The 17,389-nt window shown below is 55.2% G+C and overlaps 6 protein-coding genes across 6 annotated transcripts; 3 read left to right on the forward strand and 3 right to left on the reverse strand.

Annotated features, from left to right (window-relative positions):
- Nucleotides 1–377: 377 nt before the first annotated feature.
- On the reverse strand, nt 378–3,839 carry MKK02DRAFT_27894 (uncharacterized protein; the record flags this gene model as incomplete). Its single annotated transcript, XM_053087430.1, has 10 exons — nt 378–494; nt 545–607; nt 654–683; nt 728–1,458; nt 1,504–1,756; nt 1,800–2,502; nt 2,547–2,715; nt 2,770–3,287; nt 3,539–3,677; nt 3,710–3,839. The coding sequence occupies 10 exons, from the start codon at nt 3,837–3,839 to the stop codon at nt 378–380; spliced, it is 2,853 nt and encodes a 950-aa protein (XP_052944512.1).
- A 443-nt stretch (nt 3,840–4,282) lies between these two features.
- On the reverse strand, nt 4,283–5,904 carry MKK02DRAFT_34286 (RIO1 family-domain-containing protein; the record flags this gene model as incomplete). Its single annotated transcript, XM_053088894.1, has 6 exons — nt 4,283–4,495; nt 4,527–4,908; nt 4,939–5,085; nt 5,106–5,395; nt 5,426–5,685; nt 5,715–5,904. The coding sequence occupies 6 exons, from the start codon at nt 5,902–5,904 to the stop codon at nt 4,283–4,285; spliced, it is 1,482 nt and encodes a 493-aa protein (XP_052944513.1).
- A 58-nt stretch (nt 5,905–5,962) lies between these two features.
- MKK02DRAFT_34287 (response to unfolded-protein) lies at nt 5,963–6,876 on the reverse strand (the record flags this gene model as incomplete). Its single annotated transcript, XM_053088895.1, has 6 exons — nt 5,963–6,037; nt 6,070–6,166; nt 6,199–6,306; nt 6,338–6,387; nt 6,420–6,532; nt 6,564–6,876. 6 exons carry the CDS (start codon nt 6,874–6,876, stop codon nt 5,963–5,965), a joined length of 756 nt encoding a protein of 251 aa, XP_052944514.1.
- Nucleotides 6,877–7,067: 191 nt separating this feature from the next.
- On the forward strand, nt 7,068–7,527 carry MKK02DRAFT_37617 (uncharacterized protein; the record flags this gene model as incomplete). The annotated part of the gene is made up of 2 exons (XM_053089714.1): nt 7,068–7,072; nt 7,107–7,527. The coding sequence occupies 2 exons, from the start codon at nt 7,068–7,070 to the stop codon at nt 7,525–7,527; spliced, it is 426 nt and encodes a 141-aa protein (XP_052944515.1).
- Nucleotides 7,528–7,931: 404 nt separating this feature from the next.
- On the forward strand, nt 7,932–8,407 carry MKK02DRAFT_27897 (uncharacterized protein; the record flags this gene model as incomplete). Its single annotated transcript, XM_053087431.1, has 3 exons — nt 7,932–8,000; nt 8,035–8,116; nt 8,151–8,407. The coding sequence occupies 3 exons, from the start codon at nt 7,932–7,934 to the stop codon at nt 8,405–8,407; spliced, it is 408 nt and encodes a 135-aa protein (XP_052944516.1).
- Nucleotides 8,408–11,538: 3,131 nt separating this feature from the next.
- On the forward strand, nt 11,539–13,865 carry MKK02DRAFT_27899 (uncharacterized protein; the record flags this gene model as incomplete). The annotated part of the gene is made up of 8 exons (XM_053087432.1): nt 11,539–11,587; nt 11,684–11,766; nt 11,908–11,973; nt 12,129–12,179; nt 12,568–12,814; nt 12,837–13,257; nt 13,293–13,597; nt 13,813–13,865. The coding sequence occupies 8 exons, from the start codon at nt 11,539–11,541 to the stop codon at nt 13,863–13,865; spliced, it is 1,275 nt and encodes a 424-aa protein (XP_052944517.1).
- Between the last annotated feature and the right edge of the window lie 3,524 nt (nt 13,866–17,389).

Below are 17,389 nucleotides of genomic sequence, written 5' to 3' on the forward strand. Positions count from 1 at the left end.
GCGATGTCCCTGCCTCTGCGTTGGCATAATAGCATCGAGCCGGGTAGAGAACGATATCACGCTGGGTGCTGCTGGAGGCGCAAGATACAGCAAACACACAATCATCTTGAACCTAATACCAGCGCTACGGAACACCTGCACATTTTCGAAAAAACCTGCACCTTCCAAACCCCTGCACCTTCCACCGATTGAGACTAGAGAATGCTACAAAATGTGCGCCGTTGGAGAAATTAGTTTGGTAACCGCGCATCAGCTGCTCAAGCGAAACCAAGTGAAAGGAACTCACTTGACCTCGCTGGAACCTCCAACATAGCTCGACCTGGTAACGTCAGCGTCGCCCTATTCCGACCGGAGGATACACTGACCTAGACACCCGTTCAGACAGTAAACTTCGCAGCGCCGTCCAGCTTGGATACATCGTAGGTGTCGCGGATGCCGAGAAGGAAATCGCGCTGAACCTGGATGGAGTCCATCCATGCCTTGAGTAGATCCGGCTGAGGTGATCAGCGAGAGCCATCAAGAAAGACAAGACAACAAGGCTCACTTTGCGGTAGTCAGCAAACCCCAGGGGACGGTTCAGAGGCGAGGGGCTGATGCCTTGACGCTCCTGGGATGATCAGTTTGAACACGCCGGTGTGTCTATTTGCACTCACCCTGTTGGCTTCGGCTTCGGCATCAACGAGCTGTGTCGTCAGCTCCACTCCTACTCCGAAGTCAGCCAGCTCACCTTCTTCCACTGGGCCTGGATGGATTTCGGGGGCGACGGCAAGAGACTTGGCGCCGACTGCGAGGGGGGAACCGACTGTGAGGGATTGACGGACGCAGGTACCGCCGCTGACGACTGCTGCTGGATGACCGTGAAGAACGCCAGGTCTCGCTGCGTCTGCCGTTCCACCGGGAGACCGAGAAGTAGCGCCATCGCTTCCTGTTGGAACTGGAAGGACAGGATGCCGCTGCGTTTGGTCCCTAGCCAGTGCTTCGTACCGCAGTCGACCATGTAGATGCCAAGTGGGGGGTTGCAGGGGTCGTAAGGCTGCCCGATCCTGTCCCTCGGCTCGAGCAGGCCGAAGCGGACAGTGATCGAATTGACTGGCGACTCTTTCGAACGCGCGGCACGGGCTGCCTTTTTCCACACTCCGTCCTGGTCCGTCCGCACTTCGGCGCGAACCGTGGCGTCCAGTGGATCTCTGGTGGGCCCCCAACGGTGCAGGTCGACGCCAGCAGGGCGAAGCGTGATAGCGGTCTCCGTGACCTGCCCGAGGACGAACATGTGCAGCTCGAGGGAGATGATGCCCGTGCTTTCGCTGTGTTTCCGCACTGGGATCTCCACATCCTGATCAAGTCCGGTGATGACGACTTTGTTGGCGCGGCCGCGTTTGTTGCTCCGCCAGTCCCGCGATATGGTGTGCCCCTGATGATATCGATGGGCCGTGACAAAGGCATGCGCGTCCCGCTCTCCTGTTTCGTTAGCTCAATCAAGCGTTGATCGGGGTGTTGGCTTACGTCGGTCAAATCCGAGTTGGCGCAGGCACAACGCGGTGCATACGTCCAGCTGTGGGTTCGACTTCAACACCGATAAGACATACCCCCTTACGACTTTTTCGAGATCTGCCTGGAGGGCCTCCGCGACGACGGCGGCGCGACCGATCGTCTCCCCGGGCACCAGGGGTGGGTACGGTGCGTCGCCTCCGGGCCAAGCGGAGTTCGAATGGCATGAGTTCCAAAACATCACCGAAAAGATGAGTTCGTCCCACATCTGGTGGATTAGCGGATAGAATCTCGAGCGCACCTCGACTCACGTATTTCTCCGCCCATGCGGCATGGGTGAGCTTGGTATAGTCGGCGAGCCTGTAGTACCGGAGCTTCGACGCCCCTCCTCCGACCTGGACGATAGTGCGCCACGCTGACTCCGCCGGTTTCAGCGGACCGAAACCTCGCTCACCCTGACGCCGATTGCCGACACCGTTCTTGAAACGGCCGGTGTGGTGGGCGTACACCTTGTTCCCGTACTTTTCCGCGCGCCGGAACCGCCGAGGAACGTAGGACGGGGAGGGGGCAGCGCAGAAGTTGGCAATCCGATTCCCGCAGGCTACCGTTGTCCCGTTGAGCGAGGCCTTTAAGACATCCGCGTCGTTGACGTCCAGGAGTTGGAACTTGAGATAGCAGGCGGATTGCTCGTAGACGGATTCGGCGGTCTCGTCGCCGAGCAGCTCGCCGGTTGAGAACCCAGTTTCCATGAGGAACTCCGGGGTGAGGTGTACGTCCCCCGACATGGCCAAGAGCTTGAGCTGCTCGTAGCTCTTGTACTCGTCGGTGCAGTAATCCTTCTCCCATCGGTCCAATTGGCGCTCCACGTTGCCCCGATGGAACTGGTCCGTGTCACCACGGTCGCTGCCCATAATCCGCTCGACAGCGTCGGCCTTCAGTTCGCGAAGGAGGCTGGCGCGGTCGTTGTAGACAAGCGTGCGGCGAGCTTTCAGGTTGTACCGCAAACGGAAGTGCCTTGGATCATCAGGAATCGCCCTCGCAGTACCTGTCAAACTCACGGGACATTCGGACCGGTAGCCAAAGCCTTCTTCAGCTCTGCAGCTCTCTCTCCCAGACGTAGCAGATAGACCTCCGCTTCAAAGGCGCTGCTGGCGGATGCGACGGGTCCCGTGGTGGCGCCGCCGAGAAGCTGAGGTGCGCGCGCTCTCACTTGATCGAGTAGACTTGCTACCGGCTCAGCTGCAGTTCAAAGACGGGCGTGGCCCATTGTCGCAAACTCACGCAATACGAGTGATGGGCGGATATCTGAAATGTCCTGCAGCCACCGCGAGACGGAACCGTGGCTCGTAATCTTCGATCCACCGTAGGTACCAAGGATCGGCGGCAGGTTCTCCATGAGCGTGACAGCGGTTTTTACGAGAGCCATTGACCTGTCAGGAGCCGAAGTGTCCGGATGGTGCCTGGCTAGCCAGGCTCTCGTCTGCGGGCTCCACGTTGCCTTATACGCCTCGCATAGCTGGTCTACCAGCGTACTCGACCGTATGGCGTCCAGGGGGCTTTCCGAGTACGCGTGGACGGCGAGGATGTCTGCGATTGGGGGAGGAATTGGGTTGGTCGGGATGGTGAAGATGGCCTTGATCTGGTCGGCATCGCCGAGGTCGGCGAGCATAACTTTGGAGAAACCGAAGTAGGGCGTTTTGGACGGCATTTCGAATTCGTCGAGGTGATATGTAGCTGAGGTGAGGTTGTAGTGTAGCAGTAAGATGTTCAGATGTGGATCAAGATGTGGATGGTTTGCGCTGAATATTCGCCGAGTTTCGCCATTTAGCAGAAAGTGTGATACTCGGCAGGTATCCGGCATCTCTCGGCGTGATGTGGCATCCCACCGAGGCGTCATTTGACAGGACTGCGTCTAATATCTGCTTGAGGAGATTGGGAGTGCTGACATAGATCCTCCCTCAATCAGTCACGCGAAGCAGAGGACGCTGGCATGTTCCTCGCAGGCGAGTTAGCTAGAACAGTTATAAGCGAATAGATGCATTTCCTTTACATAGCTTGTTCAACTTTCTGGTCAAGCTCTTGCTCCTTCGCCTCATATCCGTCCGTCTTGTTGGAGGAACGGGTGTATCCCTCCGAATCGTCAAGGACCTCCCCGCCGCCAATTGAATCCTTCAAACCTTCAACCTCATCTGACGTCAGCCAAGTTCGAATACTTACTCACCCTTGGTGACCTTGCCGGTCTCCTCGCTCTCTGCAACCTTCGCGTCCTCCTTTGCTGCGGCTCCATCATCCGCGTAAGGGACCTCGGCCCTCTCTCCCTTGGGAACGAACTGCTCATCGGCGTTGGACATGATGTTTGGGGGTTTAAGTTGGGAGCTTGAAGCTGGGATATGGGTTGATGTGATGTGGGTTGTTGTCTGCTACTTGTTGACCTTGGAGCCTCTTCTCTTATATTTCTGTGCGACTATGACGCAAGTGGTCTAAAGTGGACGTCAGCATCGGCTGATGTTGTCGATCGGGATCGAGCGGTTCCTGGCCGATCTAGATGACGTGATGCGTTTCAGATTCATTCGTGTGTTTCAGTCACCGTCACTCGGGAGACCGCTCATGGCGTGGAGTATGGACACCGGGCAGTCCGGTCTCGTCCGCGCCAGTGGGTCGCAGACTCAGACGAGACGCATGCGGATCTTCGAAACTCATTCCTCCGGCGCACGATGGCTGGAATCGTGGAGCCCCGCGAGGTCACCTCTACATTCCAACGCATGTACAGCTCTAAACGATACATGACCCAAACCTACTTGGCTGCCTTCTTTTTTATCAACCGCTGCTTCTCCGCCTTGGGCATCTTGGTCTTTCGCTTCTCCCTATTCTCCTCCTTGACTGCCTTTTTACGCTCCTTCTTATCGTCCCTATCTTCATGCCGAAAGCCGCGTGGTCGTGTTTCGCCGACATCGCCGTCGCTCGACGCTTCATCCTCGACTTCGACAGCGTCGCCTGTTATTGGTGCCTTTGGTCAGCCCGCCCAGGTCTAGACTCACCTCCACTTTCGACCCCACCCCCAATCCAGCCATCTCCGCATAGATCAACTCGTCTCCCCGCCCCGCATTCACCAAACCCACATCCCGCTCCGGATCATACACCTCGCCAAGACTCCTCGGGATGAATGACGCCATGAACACCGCATCATCGATAGGATCGTGCGGTTCCTCCAGCAAAGCCCTCACGCTGGATTCCGCATTCTCGTGCTTGGATCCAGTGATAAACTCCCAGGCCCGCTTCGATCCCAACGTCTTGACACCCTTCTTGCTGAAGAACGCCTCGACATTTCCAATGTCATGGCGAAGAAAGTCGAAAGCGCGTGGGTGGTCCTCTTCGACCGACTGAGACACGTCGATAATGAAAATATGGTCTTGGTGATACCTGCATGAGCTCCTTCTAGCCCCGACTCACAATAAGTTGTATTCGCTCAGATCCGCATGCACCAGTTTGCATTCTCGAAACATGCAGCGCACGCTCACCAGCAGCTCAGCATAGAGCTCCTGACACCGCTCCTGGGACAGTTCCGCATCTTTCAATCGTGGTGAAGCCCTAATCAGCCTCGCCTCAGTCCAACTCACTCTTCTCCAACACCCAAATACTCCATCACCAGGACATTCTGCTTGACCTCGATAGCCTTTGGCGAGCGTACGCCCCCCTGCTCCAACCGCCTCAGATTCCGCATCTCCTTCTCAGCCCAAACGCGAACCATCTTCCGTGGATTCCGGGAAGACGTATACTCGCCGCGGAACCGATGTTCCCCATCCATATACGATTGTCTCGAGCGAAACGCCAGGATAGAGGTACGATACACCTTGACAGCTAGCGGCGAAGACGAGCTGGACGATGGAGAGGCGTGATATACATTTGCCTAAATTAGCCCCGTCTCGTCTCCACGTACCTCTTTACCGGTACTGATACACCTATTGATCTTGCCAATGACATCGCGATTGACAAGGCCAGTCAATACCAGCCTCGTCCGCGAGTCGAGCACCTGCTCCAAGGTCGCCCTGTCGCTCTTGTCCTTATCGTGTGAATCAGATGCCTTTTTAGGATTGAGTGCCACCCCGCCGGCTCGAGCTTGATTTCGCGCGGGCAACATGGCTCCCACTGCGGTCCCCACTGCTTGCTGTCGCATCCGATTGTACTGCTTGGTAAAGTCTGATCAGCCCAGTCGGTCGCAAACCCACCTCCAGTAGCCAAATCCCAATCCTCTCCCTGCGCATCCCACTCCTCCCCCTCGCTCTCCGATTCCGCCAGACTCTCCTCGGTGACATCCTCCTCAATACTGGAGCCAGACTCATACGCCCCGTCCGGCACTGCGGCAGGCGCAGGCGCAGCTTCGTCAATGTAGCCTCGGCCGTCGCGAGATTCAGTCATAATGTATGGATGCAAAACTTGTCGCCACCCAACATGTCAAATCACGTAACTACATAATCTATCTACTCGGTGGTCTCGACGGTCCTGGCGTTGCATTCACAGCAGGCATAAAGTGAAAGCGCAGACGGTGGAGCTACCGTCAGCAGAGCTCATCGCGACACTCACAATAGGGAGTTTTGGAAACAAGACAAAGACAAGCGCGGCGAAATTCAGCGTGAATAGTACCGGATCGTATTTAGTGTAATGTGTCGATATCAGAAACCTGCCATCAGCACGGCCTTCCTTGCGACGTACAGTCCTATTGGCACACTGGTCAACCACTTCTTGGCCGGCGTGTAATGCGCCCCCGAGTCAATCTGCTCCCACAAGGTATACTCGTCATACACCCCGCCCGTGGTCATCCTGACATCAGCAACGCTCCCCCGACACTCACGTCGACTCGAAGGGTACGCCAGTGACATGGTGGAACATCAGAAAGGACAACTGCCATCAGCCCAGCCTCACCCGCCACCTACAGCCATGTACGCCAGATTGACGACGGTCCAGCTGACATCCTGCGTCATGCTTGGAAGCGCATCGACCAAAATCTTGACCAGCAGTATCAGGATAGGATGCATGATCCATGCACCTGACGTCAGCCAGCCCAGCCTCGTACATACCTGGCGCATTGACCCAAGCAGCATTCTCATTCGTACCCATGCCCGAGCGATCGACGACATTCTCAAATTCATCCCCGCCCACCTCCGTCACCGTCATCAGACTGGAGCTTCGAGCGCGCCCATGCGTGTTTATTGCCTCTATCGATTTGGTGGTCCGCAGCACCGAGTTTGATGATTGAGCGCGTGATACGCTCAACCTCGCTGGCTTGCTTTGGGTGGCACGAGCGATAATGTCCTGAGAAACACCATCGCGAATGGGCTGTGAGACTGACCGAGCTCTCCCCGATGGCTGTGGACCTGGCACCGTCGACATCGCCTCGGAGATGACAGGGAGTAGGGATATAGTGAAGGGCGAAATGATGGCTGTTGATGATGGATGTATGATGGTGAACCAATAATGAAGAGTTATATTAGTGGGACGTCCGCAGCAAGGGACGGAACCAAATTTGGTCGCCTCCGCTTCTGTTGAGCTCAGTATTCCCACTTATCATACATACCACAGCCATGGAGTGAGCCCAAGCATAGACCCCGCTGACAGACCAGATCACTCTCTCCAGAATGTACTCCGCTCAAGCACCGATACGACTCGTGCTTCAACTCTTGGTTTGAGGGTTATCTCCAGCCGGCTTTGGACGCAGACCCCTCCAGATTCACCCATCTCAACGACACACCTTATACGCCCCCTTCACAGCCAGTAGCGGGCCCCTCCAAGCCATTAGAGCAGCGACGAATCGTCACCAATTGGTCGGCGGCTTTCCCTGCCCGCACGGCCGCCCCACAGCCCATTGCTCCCGAAACACAACCCTCAGCACCGGACGACCCCGTCGAGGCCGTCCGCCACACCCCCTACATTGCCGATACCAAAGGCAAATCTCGCAATCAAATCAAGGCGGAAGAATATGAGCAGCGATGTGGATCCGCGTGGCGCAGCTACCAGAGCTGCCTCAAGGCAAGTCTCACCTGATGTCTGCGGCTAATCCATAGGGAGCAATACAAAAGAATCAAAATCTGTCGACATTATTGGAGCAAGCGCGAGAGGAGCACCCGCTGAGAGATCAGAATGGGCTGAGCGGGACGGTATGGGGGGCGGATTATACCTCAGAAGGGAAATAGAACTGGATTATGGAACTCTGGGGTTGGGATTATGGAGCGGCCTAGATTCAGAGTCCAGACTCTGACGATACGTTCGTTGCCGTGGTAAAGCGTCAAGCCTTCGCATACTCGCCGCGCGGAACAGCCGCAGTACCGCTTGAGAGTACATATAGCGAGCCAAGTCAGACGCACGGACTGGACCTGCTTTAACGCTCAACTTGACTCCGCATTCCTCGTTCATCCACCTCATTACCTCTCGGCGACCACTCCCTTCCCATGCTGGCCAGCCTCAGCCAGCTCGACCAGATATGGCGCCTCGCCCAGGCGGTCACTCCTGTAAACTACGTGAGCAGGCTCTATCGCCGGCGCTGACGCGCAGCTCCCTTTCATCTTCCGCCTGATCGCATTCCTAATTGCATTTCCCTTTGCACTGTTCATCGCGCTAGATGCCATTGCCTATGGTACGTACCGCCATGGCCATCCTCTGACCCGTAGGGATCGCTCGAACACTCCACCTATCCACATCCCAGCGCCGCGTACCTCGGTCACCCCTCTCCATCAACTCCCTCCCCTTGAATCCAGACAGTCACGTTGACTACTCTGGCGGAGTCACGCCCGCAGACAGCGAGGACGACCAGGAGCCCACATATCTCGACGGCGTATCCGCTCGTCTCCTCGAGCTACCGCACCTGTCCGACTCAACGCAAGGCCCCATACTGCTCGAGCCCCCAATCCAAACCGTTGGACGATAGTTCGTCCAGATCATAAAGTTGTACATGTGCATAGAATAGAGGGTTGGGTCGGGTGGACAAATTGGTGAGCTTAAGAGCCGCGCTGACTACGCAAGCAGCTCCAGCCGGTATGGAAGTACTAACCACGACTCACTAGGGTATCTGTTGGCACTCCGCGAGTATGGGAAGAGATCAGCCAGCCCGTTCGTTGGAACGTGACAGAGCGAATATGTTCTGACGGCCAGGCATGTCTCTCATCCGTCGAGGTCGATCCCGGCCTCTTCTTTTCGAGCGAGGCGAGTGCGAGAAGCAGACGCATACTATCTAGGCCTCACCCTGAAGATATCACACCACTGGTGCTTGAGTGACCACGAAAGGCTGATCTCCCCTCACTACGACCTCAAGCAATGCCGGTCTGCAGAGATCCAAAGCGGCACGCGCGATCGGCTGGCAGTGCTCAAAGCAGCACCTAGGACCGGTCGGGATGAGGCAGTCAATACATGATAGGGGATTGGTCAGGACGGTGAGAATCCACCCCGGTCAGCTGCACTGAACCCTCGGCGGGCCAAGTCAAGACGCTACTTTACAGCGCCAAGCGAGCAGCCGCGCCTATCCTGCGCCCAGAGATGGTGTGGACGCGGTGACCGGGTCCTACGCTGTGCTTATCTATTGATCGTGTACACCGGTCCCACTGTGCCCCACAGATGAGAAGGCATGGATACTGACGGAAGCCACGCCGAACGATCGGGCCGCCACGACCGACGGCGGGTAAGGCAAGACAGCATGGTCGCGCTTCAGCTCACCTTCGCTGCCAACGCTGATATACGGATCTGCGCCAAATCAGGAGGCAATCGTCTTTTGGTGGAGTGGGTTCGCCTGCGCGACGTCTGGTAGAGCCGAAAGGGAGAGCAGTGGAAGGAACAGGACAACTTCCGTGCGCTGACCCTCACAGCCTGGAATCGATCTTGCCGGGCCGTTCGCAAGTAAAGAAGCCGTCAAGGTCAGCGAGGAGCTGATCAGCCACAGCATGACACCACGTAACTTCAGCTCATTCGCACTGACTGATGCGGTGCATTTTTCGAATATAGGCATTCCCATGGCTGGGCTTGTGAGCTGCTTGGACTATCACTGACGCCCCAGGGAGAGCTAGCTAACGACCAGGGCACGATATAATCCCTCGAGCGACAAAATGTCCGGCATCCGTGACAGATTACGAGTGGAGTACGCGTGCACAGGTCGGCGGCTGTCATGGTGAAGGACAGGGTGATGTGATCAGAAGAATGGTAGTGGAGCGTGCGAGGTCTTGTGGATGATTGAGCTGGACAAGCCGGTCTTTGGGTGAGGTGGCAGGTTATGATGTATGCGGCTGACTTCTGACAGCTAGATCCTGGGCTTGGGGCAAGGACGCCTGGCTCAGTGGGGAACCCCTTATAGATATCTGTCTGCATCATTTCCGGCCTGGTGATTTCAGGCCTGATGAGCTGCAGTGACGTCTCTGATCACTCGGAGTCATCAACGACAGGTCATATCGCCGATGTGACAAAATGAGAAAACAACCTGCGGACCACAGTGAACCATTGCGAAACTGAATTGCGAGCCGGGATGTCTACTGAACTCTCTGACGGCAGGCGCAGAGGGCCGAGGTGGCACGAACCAATGCAGGTCCCAGCTGGGTGTGGAGTATCGCCGAAGGGGCCGCAAGAGCGGTGGGAGCCAGAACCACGATCTCCTCAAGGTTGGGACTTCAGACGGCGTGGACGGTGACTGATGGTAGAGAGACTATCTTAGACTAGCTGGAGGGAATGAGAGTCTATTCTCTGGACAGGTATATGGACGGAGATCGACGAATGGTGACTGAGTGGACACCGAGGTGTCTCGAGACTTGTGAGACGTGAAGGTGTGCAAGGCAAGGGCTACAATGAGCTGAGCTAGATGTAGACCAAGGAATGTGCATAAGATCGCTTGTACATAAGCGAAGAACCCATTTTAGCAGAGGACGCTCGATCTCCCCCCTGTATCAAATTTGCGCCCATGGCCGGGTCTGAGGTCGTCGGGGACGGCATGTCACGGTGACGGGTAGGAGTGGCGATGCGGGGCTGATCTAGGGCATGTACAAGTATATGGCAAGTATAAAGGGATAGCGAGATGGGGAACTGACAAAGATGACTGGTCTGCTAATATATCTACCACAGCTATTCTATCGGCCAGGATCATCCGACCATCAAGAGAACGTCTCCGGAGCTAGGTCCGGCCTGGCGAGGGGGTAGGGGGAGAGGGAGAGGGGTGATCAGATTGACATTAGCTGCGCTAGGACAGCCTGAACAGAGACACGTCACGGGATGTGGTGACAGGGCGGGGGATAGATTAGGACTAGTCTGATACGTTGTGCAATTGGCTACAATACTGATTACTGAAAGAGCGAGATAAAGAAGAGAGAAAGCTATCACAACGCTGAATGACTATCTACGAGTGAAGAGCGGAGCTATGCGGAGATGTAAAATGCTACCAAAAAGTGGCTATCTGATTGAAGCATTCCCTACGGTGACAAAACATCGGATGTTTGAGGGATGCGAATTCGCTATGACTTGCAGTACATGCCTTGTTCCTCATTGATTGCAATTGCAGGACCCGGTAGTGTACGGGATATGTCAGTATCAAGACCGGCGATCAATGCAAGCGATGCTCTCGCCACTGGATAGATCTTTGTCTTTATGTATTCGTAAGCTGGTTCTCCAGGTTCACAAGCTGATTTTCAGGTCTACAGAACAATCAACATACTGAAGGCGGGCGTTTGATGGAGACGACTACTTGGACTGAGACAGTCATCAAAGAGCTCGAATAGGAGACAGTGCATCCATACGATTCAGCCCCGTACGGTGAGCCGTGATTTCTTCTTCCTTCATCCATTCTTGGTACAGCTGAGACATCTCGCCTGATCTTGTAAGTATATACATAGAGCGGCGATCTTGAATGTGTTTCATAGTTGATACGCATAGGATAATATTGACACGTCATAGAGAACCATTAGATAGAGTACAAGTTCAACGTAGTTCTACTAACTTTATCTTCTGTACATATTTGCATCGATTGAGACCTGACTATGCGTCGACAACCCCGACATCTGATGGGTATGATGCGCTCCAAGGTCTGACATGGCGAGTGATGGTGAGGATGCCGTTAGCAGTGGGGTCGGTAGTAAAGGTAAGCCGATGTGAGTGTCGTCGATGTGAAGGGAGCCGAGGAAGAGGAGGTGGATCTAAGTGTGTCGGGATCCGCTGAGTGCAAGTGTCAGTTAAGGCGGGAGAGTGAGGAGTGTCTCTGGCGGTGAACGGAGTCGGGCCTTGCTATATGAGCTATGCGAGGCTGTACCTTTGTGTGCCGTAGACTTGACTCACTTATATTAGTCTTACTTATGTCTCGGCCTAGTTAGTCATCTTCGGTTGTCCCTCGTCTTCTACTGTATATTCTGTCTTGTAGATCTGGGGGATTGCTCTTTTATCATGCACAAGCTGAACTTCCAGATCACACAGCTTGAAGCGGACATTCCTGCCACATCTTGCAGAGTGGCTACCGCCTACGGCGATGTGGTCCATAGCGCGCATGGGCTTGAGATCTGCAGGTAGACCGGATACCCCTCGAGGAGATCTTTGCTGAGAATGTACTGCATGATGTACAGTTGAGACACACATGCCAAACCTTGTTTTCTCTTTCATCTATCCATCAAGCATGTGTTTGAGGAAAGTTGCCCTCTTTGCTGGCCGCTGTGGCTAATATCAGCTCTGGATCGAGAACAGTGAGCATTGTAAGAAGTGGCAGGATAATTCGCTTCAAGCTGGAGGCTCAGCTTGTGTATGATGAAGAAGCGATGCATTGACTTACCTGGAGGCTCAGCTTGTGTATGATGCAAGCAGCGACAAGCTGATCCCCCAGGCCTACAAGACGAACTATATAGCAGAAGATAAGTGTTTACTGAAGGCAACTAACTAGGCCGAGACATAAGTAAAACTGTATTGAAGTGAGTCAAAACTACAACCTAAAAGGGTACAGCCCCGTACAGCAAGCCCCGACTCCATTCACCGCCCGAGACACTCCTCACTTTCCCGCCTAGACTGACACCGGTACTCAGCGGATTCCAACAAGCATGCCCATCCAACCCGCACTGACCAGTAGTAGGATTGCAGCGCCCTCTGCGCCCGCATGAGCTCGAGTACCTCGTCACCCAACATACCCCGGCGGGGCGCGCAGAGGCGGCCCTCGCTGTTCATCCTACCTCTACATACATCTCGCCCGACCTCTCCCAGCTCGAAAAAGATATCCACATCCACATCAAGGGGATCAGCTTCCTCAACTGGACGCGAGAGAGTGGTTGCAACTCCCTTCCAGCCACGCTCGCCGTCGTCGAGGTTTTGAAAGGACGCATCAGCATTGGTGAGTGGAGTGATGACAAGAGCTGATCTAGTGGCGACGCTGGTAGCCGCGAATACGGTAGAGGAGCACCACACGTTCATTCGCACGCTGGTGGCCGCCATCCCCAACTGCCCGACCAATCTCCGCGTTGGAATCCCCCCATCCACCATCATCCTTGAGGCTGTCAAGTCGGTCCTGCCAGAGGCGCAAGTCTCGGTCCCATTCGCTCACGTCGTGCGGGCCGCCTGTCTCGCCTCGGACCGGCCAGTCGAAGAGCTCTTCAATCTTTGTGCTGCCGAGCGGAAGGGGCGGAAGGTCAGTTGGACAGGCTGGGACTCGGACTCTACAACTCTGCGCCCTGGTCCGGGCTATGTATGGCGCGAAGCGCCTGTGCGTATCAAGTCGATGATGGTAGAGTTGTTGAGGGTGGAGAGGGTGGTCCACGCGCTGCTCGAGGGTCTTAGGTGAGTCATCGGACCGGATTTTGGCTTACGATAAGGCCGCCGGAAACAGCCGTCGCCTTTCGGGAATTCTTCACCGACCCGGCTGAGCGCGCTGTCAACATCAACAAACGGCTCCTCGGATGGTCCAGGCCCGAGTCGGAGCACAACGTTGATCTCGGTGTCGACTGCGCCGTTTACGAGGCAGCACAGATCCGGGACATCCCTCCGCTCGGGCGCGATGCCAGATACGAACGGATCGCCCAATTCTCGCTTCTCGTCAAGGACAAGCCCGCCACCGCCGGTCCGTTTGCCCTTGCCGAGGATGCAGGCTTCGCACTGGAAGTTCTCGACGACGGACGAAGTGACTGCATCGAGACCTCCTATTTTACCAGCCCTAGCGAGTGCCATGATCCCCCCGACATTGAGATGACCTAAGCGGGAGTGTGCTTGTCCCAATACTGCCGGGGGGTCAGCGACTACGCTTGCTGATAGGGCTGTGAGAAGTGGCAGGAAGGTTCGCTTCAACCTGGAGGCTCAGCTTGTGTATGATGAAGAAGCGACAAGCTGATCCCCCAGGCCTACAAGACGAACTATATAGCAGAAGACAAGTGTTTACTGAAGGCAACTAACTAGGCCGAGACATAAGTAAAACTATATTAAAGTGAGTCAAGACTACAACCTACAAGGGTAAAGCCCCATACAGCAAGCCCCGACTCCATTCACCGCATGAGACACTCCTCACTTTCCCGCCTAGACTGACCCCGGTACTCAGCGGATTTCAAAGCTCAGATCCTTCCCTCCCGTGTACATATCCACAAACCCAACCTCTACCATTCACGAAAGCGACATGGCTCAGCGGGTAGGTAGCTGCCCCGTGCGCTCTGACCCGCGGTGTTCCTCCTCGCCGCTCCCTGCAGAGGGTGAGCTCCAGCCCTGACCCTTTGGCTGACGTGTAGCAGGCCGTCTCAGACCCTTTCGGTCAAGCGATAGCGTATTCGACGGTGACGTTACGCCCAAGCGGCCCCGCATGGACTGGTCCAATGAGACCACGGTCGAGACCGCGGGAGGCGCCGAGAAACCGGATCCTCAAACCCCTTGTCCTCCATCTTTGTCCTCGGTGATCGCCATCGCCCACGCTGGCACTCAAACGCTGCCCATGGCCTGTTACGAGGCGGGACGGCGAGCAGAAAGAGAGGAGGGAGGAGAGATTGGGAGACAGGTAGAGCGATTGGTGGCGGAGGTTGAGGCAGCCAGGGGGAGGGAGACAACATGGCGGGAACAGCTCATCGCGGCTGAGAAGGAGAGGGATGCGTGAAAGGGTAGGGCGGAGGAGGCGGAGAGGGTCAGAGCAGGGATAGAGGAGCGATTGGTCGACATGTCCAATGCGCTTGCGGCGGCAGTTATGGAGGAAGAAGGACTGAAGGCAGAAGTAAAAGATCTGAGGCAAGCCTTATCATCATAGGATAACTACAGCATCTGATGCAAAGATCTCCCTCCCCATCTCCTTGTTGATGGCCTTCCAGATTCTGCTCCTGGCGGCGCAAGCCAAAAAGTAGAACCCATATCTCAGACCGCGGGCGTCGCTGTCTGAGAGGAGTCCGGGATGGGAGAGACCACATCTGCGATACCTTGCTTGGCGACGAGCTCGAGTACGTGGAGAGCGATGAGGCCACAGGAATGATTGTCCTTTTGCTCCAAGATCTGGGTTTAGCCCAAAACATAATGTCGACTTGCCATCACAAAGTCCCCCGTCCACCCGTCGCCTTCCCCCACGGCAGATAGCAGATCCTTCACGTACTAACATCAGCCCGGCCCACAGCGCAGACTCACTCTTTCGATAACGCGTTGATTTTCCGTCCAGCCCTTGTCCTTCTCGCCCCTCTTGATCGAGTCAAAGAGCCTCCACTCGCGCTTCGACCGCTGGAAAGCGAGCACGGCCCAGTGGCCTGGGAGGGCACAGATGCCGCAGATCAGGTCCCCCTCCTTGGTCCATCTCGCCCGAACGTTCTCGATAGACCTTTGGTACTCTGGCTGACGAGGAGAGTCGACCAAGCATCAAGAGCTCGGGGAAGACGCCCTTGCAATGCGGATGGCGCTTGAGCAAGAGGACTCTTCTGCTACGGCGTCCAAGAGGTTGTTGCGGTGAAGCCCGGTGAATTCCTCGCCGGTGGCGCTGGCGACGTACCCGGTCAGGTACGGCGGAGTCGACCAGTGGGAGATGCTGGCGACAACCGGACGCAAACTGTCCGAGGGGAGGTTTGGTATAGCGCGGAAGAGGCTTCCCCCAGCCGGCCGCTTGTTGAAAGCGCCGGACTCCAGGATCGCAGGATAGATGGCCACATATAGAGCTGCGATCACCGAAGGAGGCTTTCGTCATCAGGCTTTCGTCACCAAGCAGATTTCCGTGCATATCTCTTCTTCCATTTGTCAACCTATGTAACTTCCGGATATTGATCACTTCCCCTGCTGATTGCTATTGACGCTCAGCTAGATCCAAAGAGATGTGGGAAAGAAGTGATTCATATATGGCTAAGTACTGGTCTACTCACCTATTGACGCTCAGCTAGATCCAAAGAGATGTGGGAAAGAAGTGATGGGAAAAGCTACAAGTCTAGCTAACACGGCCAAGCTATATACTGAAGGTGTACAATAGTGTCGTCCCGCTAGATCCCGCCAGTCTCCGCTCTTTCCCGTTTTTTCCTCCTTGGCAGTCAGCCTTCACGCCGTCTCCCGCCTGCTCCGCCAAGATACGCCAAGACAAAGTCGTCCGACGAATCCCGACACTTCGTCAATGCCTGTCGGAGTATAGTCAGGTATCACCGTAGCCGTAGATAATACATGTCACGCTATATTTAGCTTCCGTAGTTTTCGTCTCGGTATATCGGCAGATAGCAGTAGTCAGCCTTCTCTTCTTGACCCCACTCTCTCATTATAGTCGCTTATTCCATGCATTAGATTAGCTCTGGCACGTCCCACTCCCGTCCCCCGTGACATCAGGTCGCAATAAATGCAAAGATGTAGTTGAACTAGGGTGAACTTCTACTCTATCTGTTGGTTCTCTGTGACGTGTCACTATTGTCGCAAGCGTATAAACTATGGAACATTCCTCGTTCCGTCAATCACGACACCCAGAGACACCGGATATTGACAGGACCACGGTCACTCCTGTCTGGTCACTCCTGTCTGCAGAATTGTCCGATTTGGGTTCAAAATATCAAAATATCCGACAAAATCAGAATATCAGAGAAAGCTGGCACATCTGGGGTGAACTTGTACGCGATCTGCTGGTCCTTTATGACGTGTCTATATCATGGCAAGCCTATCAACTACAAACACATCCCTCATTCCGTCAAGCCACGGTTTGGACATTATCTCGGCGGTCCGCAAACGACGGAGACGATCCGCTGGCTAAGGCGATGGGCAGCCGCACCCATTTAGACTGCTCTATCTGATCAGCTCGGTCGGCGGACAGCAGTAAGGTCCAGTCCCGTATCGCAGATGGCCTGCCTCCCATCCGTATTCGGCCGGAGCCTTCACCCTCTCCCCGCTCTCAATCAGAACGACAATCCTCCCGGTCCGCTCCGGAGTGCCAGCACTTCTTGTCGATATAGGACCGCGGTCTCTCCTATCTGTTGTCCCTGGACCACTTTGATATTTCCGGCCTCTCAGCAAGACCGAAGGTCCCCGGAAATTTTGATATTTTCGGCGTAGAAGCTGGATACCAAGGAGAAACACTTGGGAATGAGCGTCGATAGCAATCAGCAGGGGAAGTGATCAATATCCGGAACGGGAGTATTCAGTACATATACCAGAGCTTCGGTCACGATCGACCCAGCTTTACCCCGACTACTGCTCATATCTTGCGTTGATGGCTCACGGTAAGATACCGTATCACCTACGACGTAGTGAGGGTGTTAGGATTCGCTATCGTTGTCAGACTAGGCGAAATGAGTCAGGTGTCCCGGGAATGGATGAAGTGGGAAAAAGTCAGTGCTTACTGTTCGGTACTGTATTTGTTTGGATCCGCTGAGTACCAGAGTCAGTCTAGGCGGGAGAGTCAGGAGTGTTTGAAGCGGTAAGTGGAGTCGGGGCTCGCTGTATAGGGGCTGTACCTTTGTATGCTGTAGACTTGGCTCTTTTAGATTACTTTTAC

The sequence above is a fragment of the Dioszegia hungarica genome (genome assembly GCF_025882075.1).
Source record: "Dioszegia hungarica strain PDD-24b-2 chromosome Unknown MKK02contig_11, whole genome shotgun sequence".
Classification (NCBI taxonomy): Eukaryota; Fungi; Basidiomycota; class Tremellomycetes; order Tremellales; family Bulleribasidiaceae; genus Dioszegia; species Dioszegia hungarica.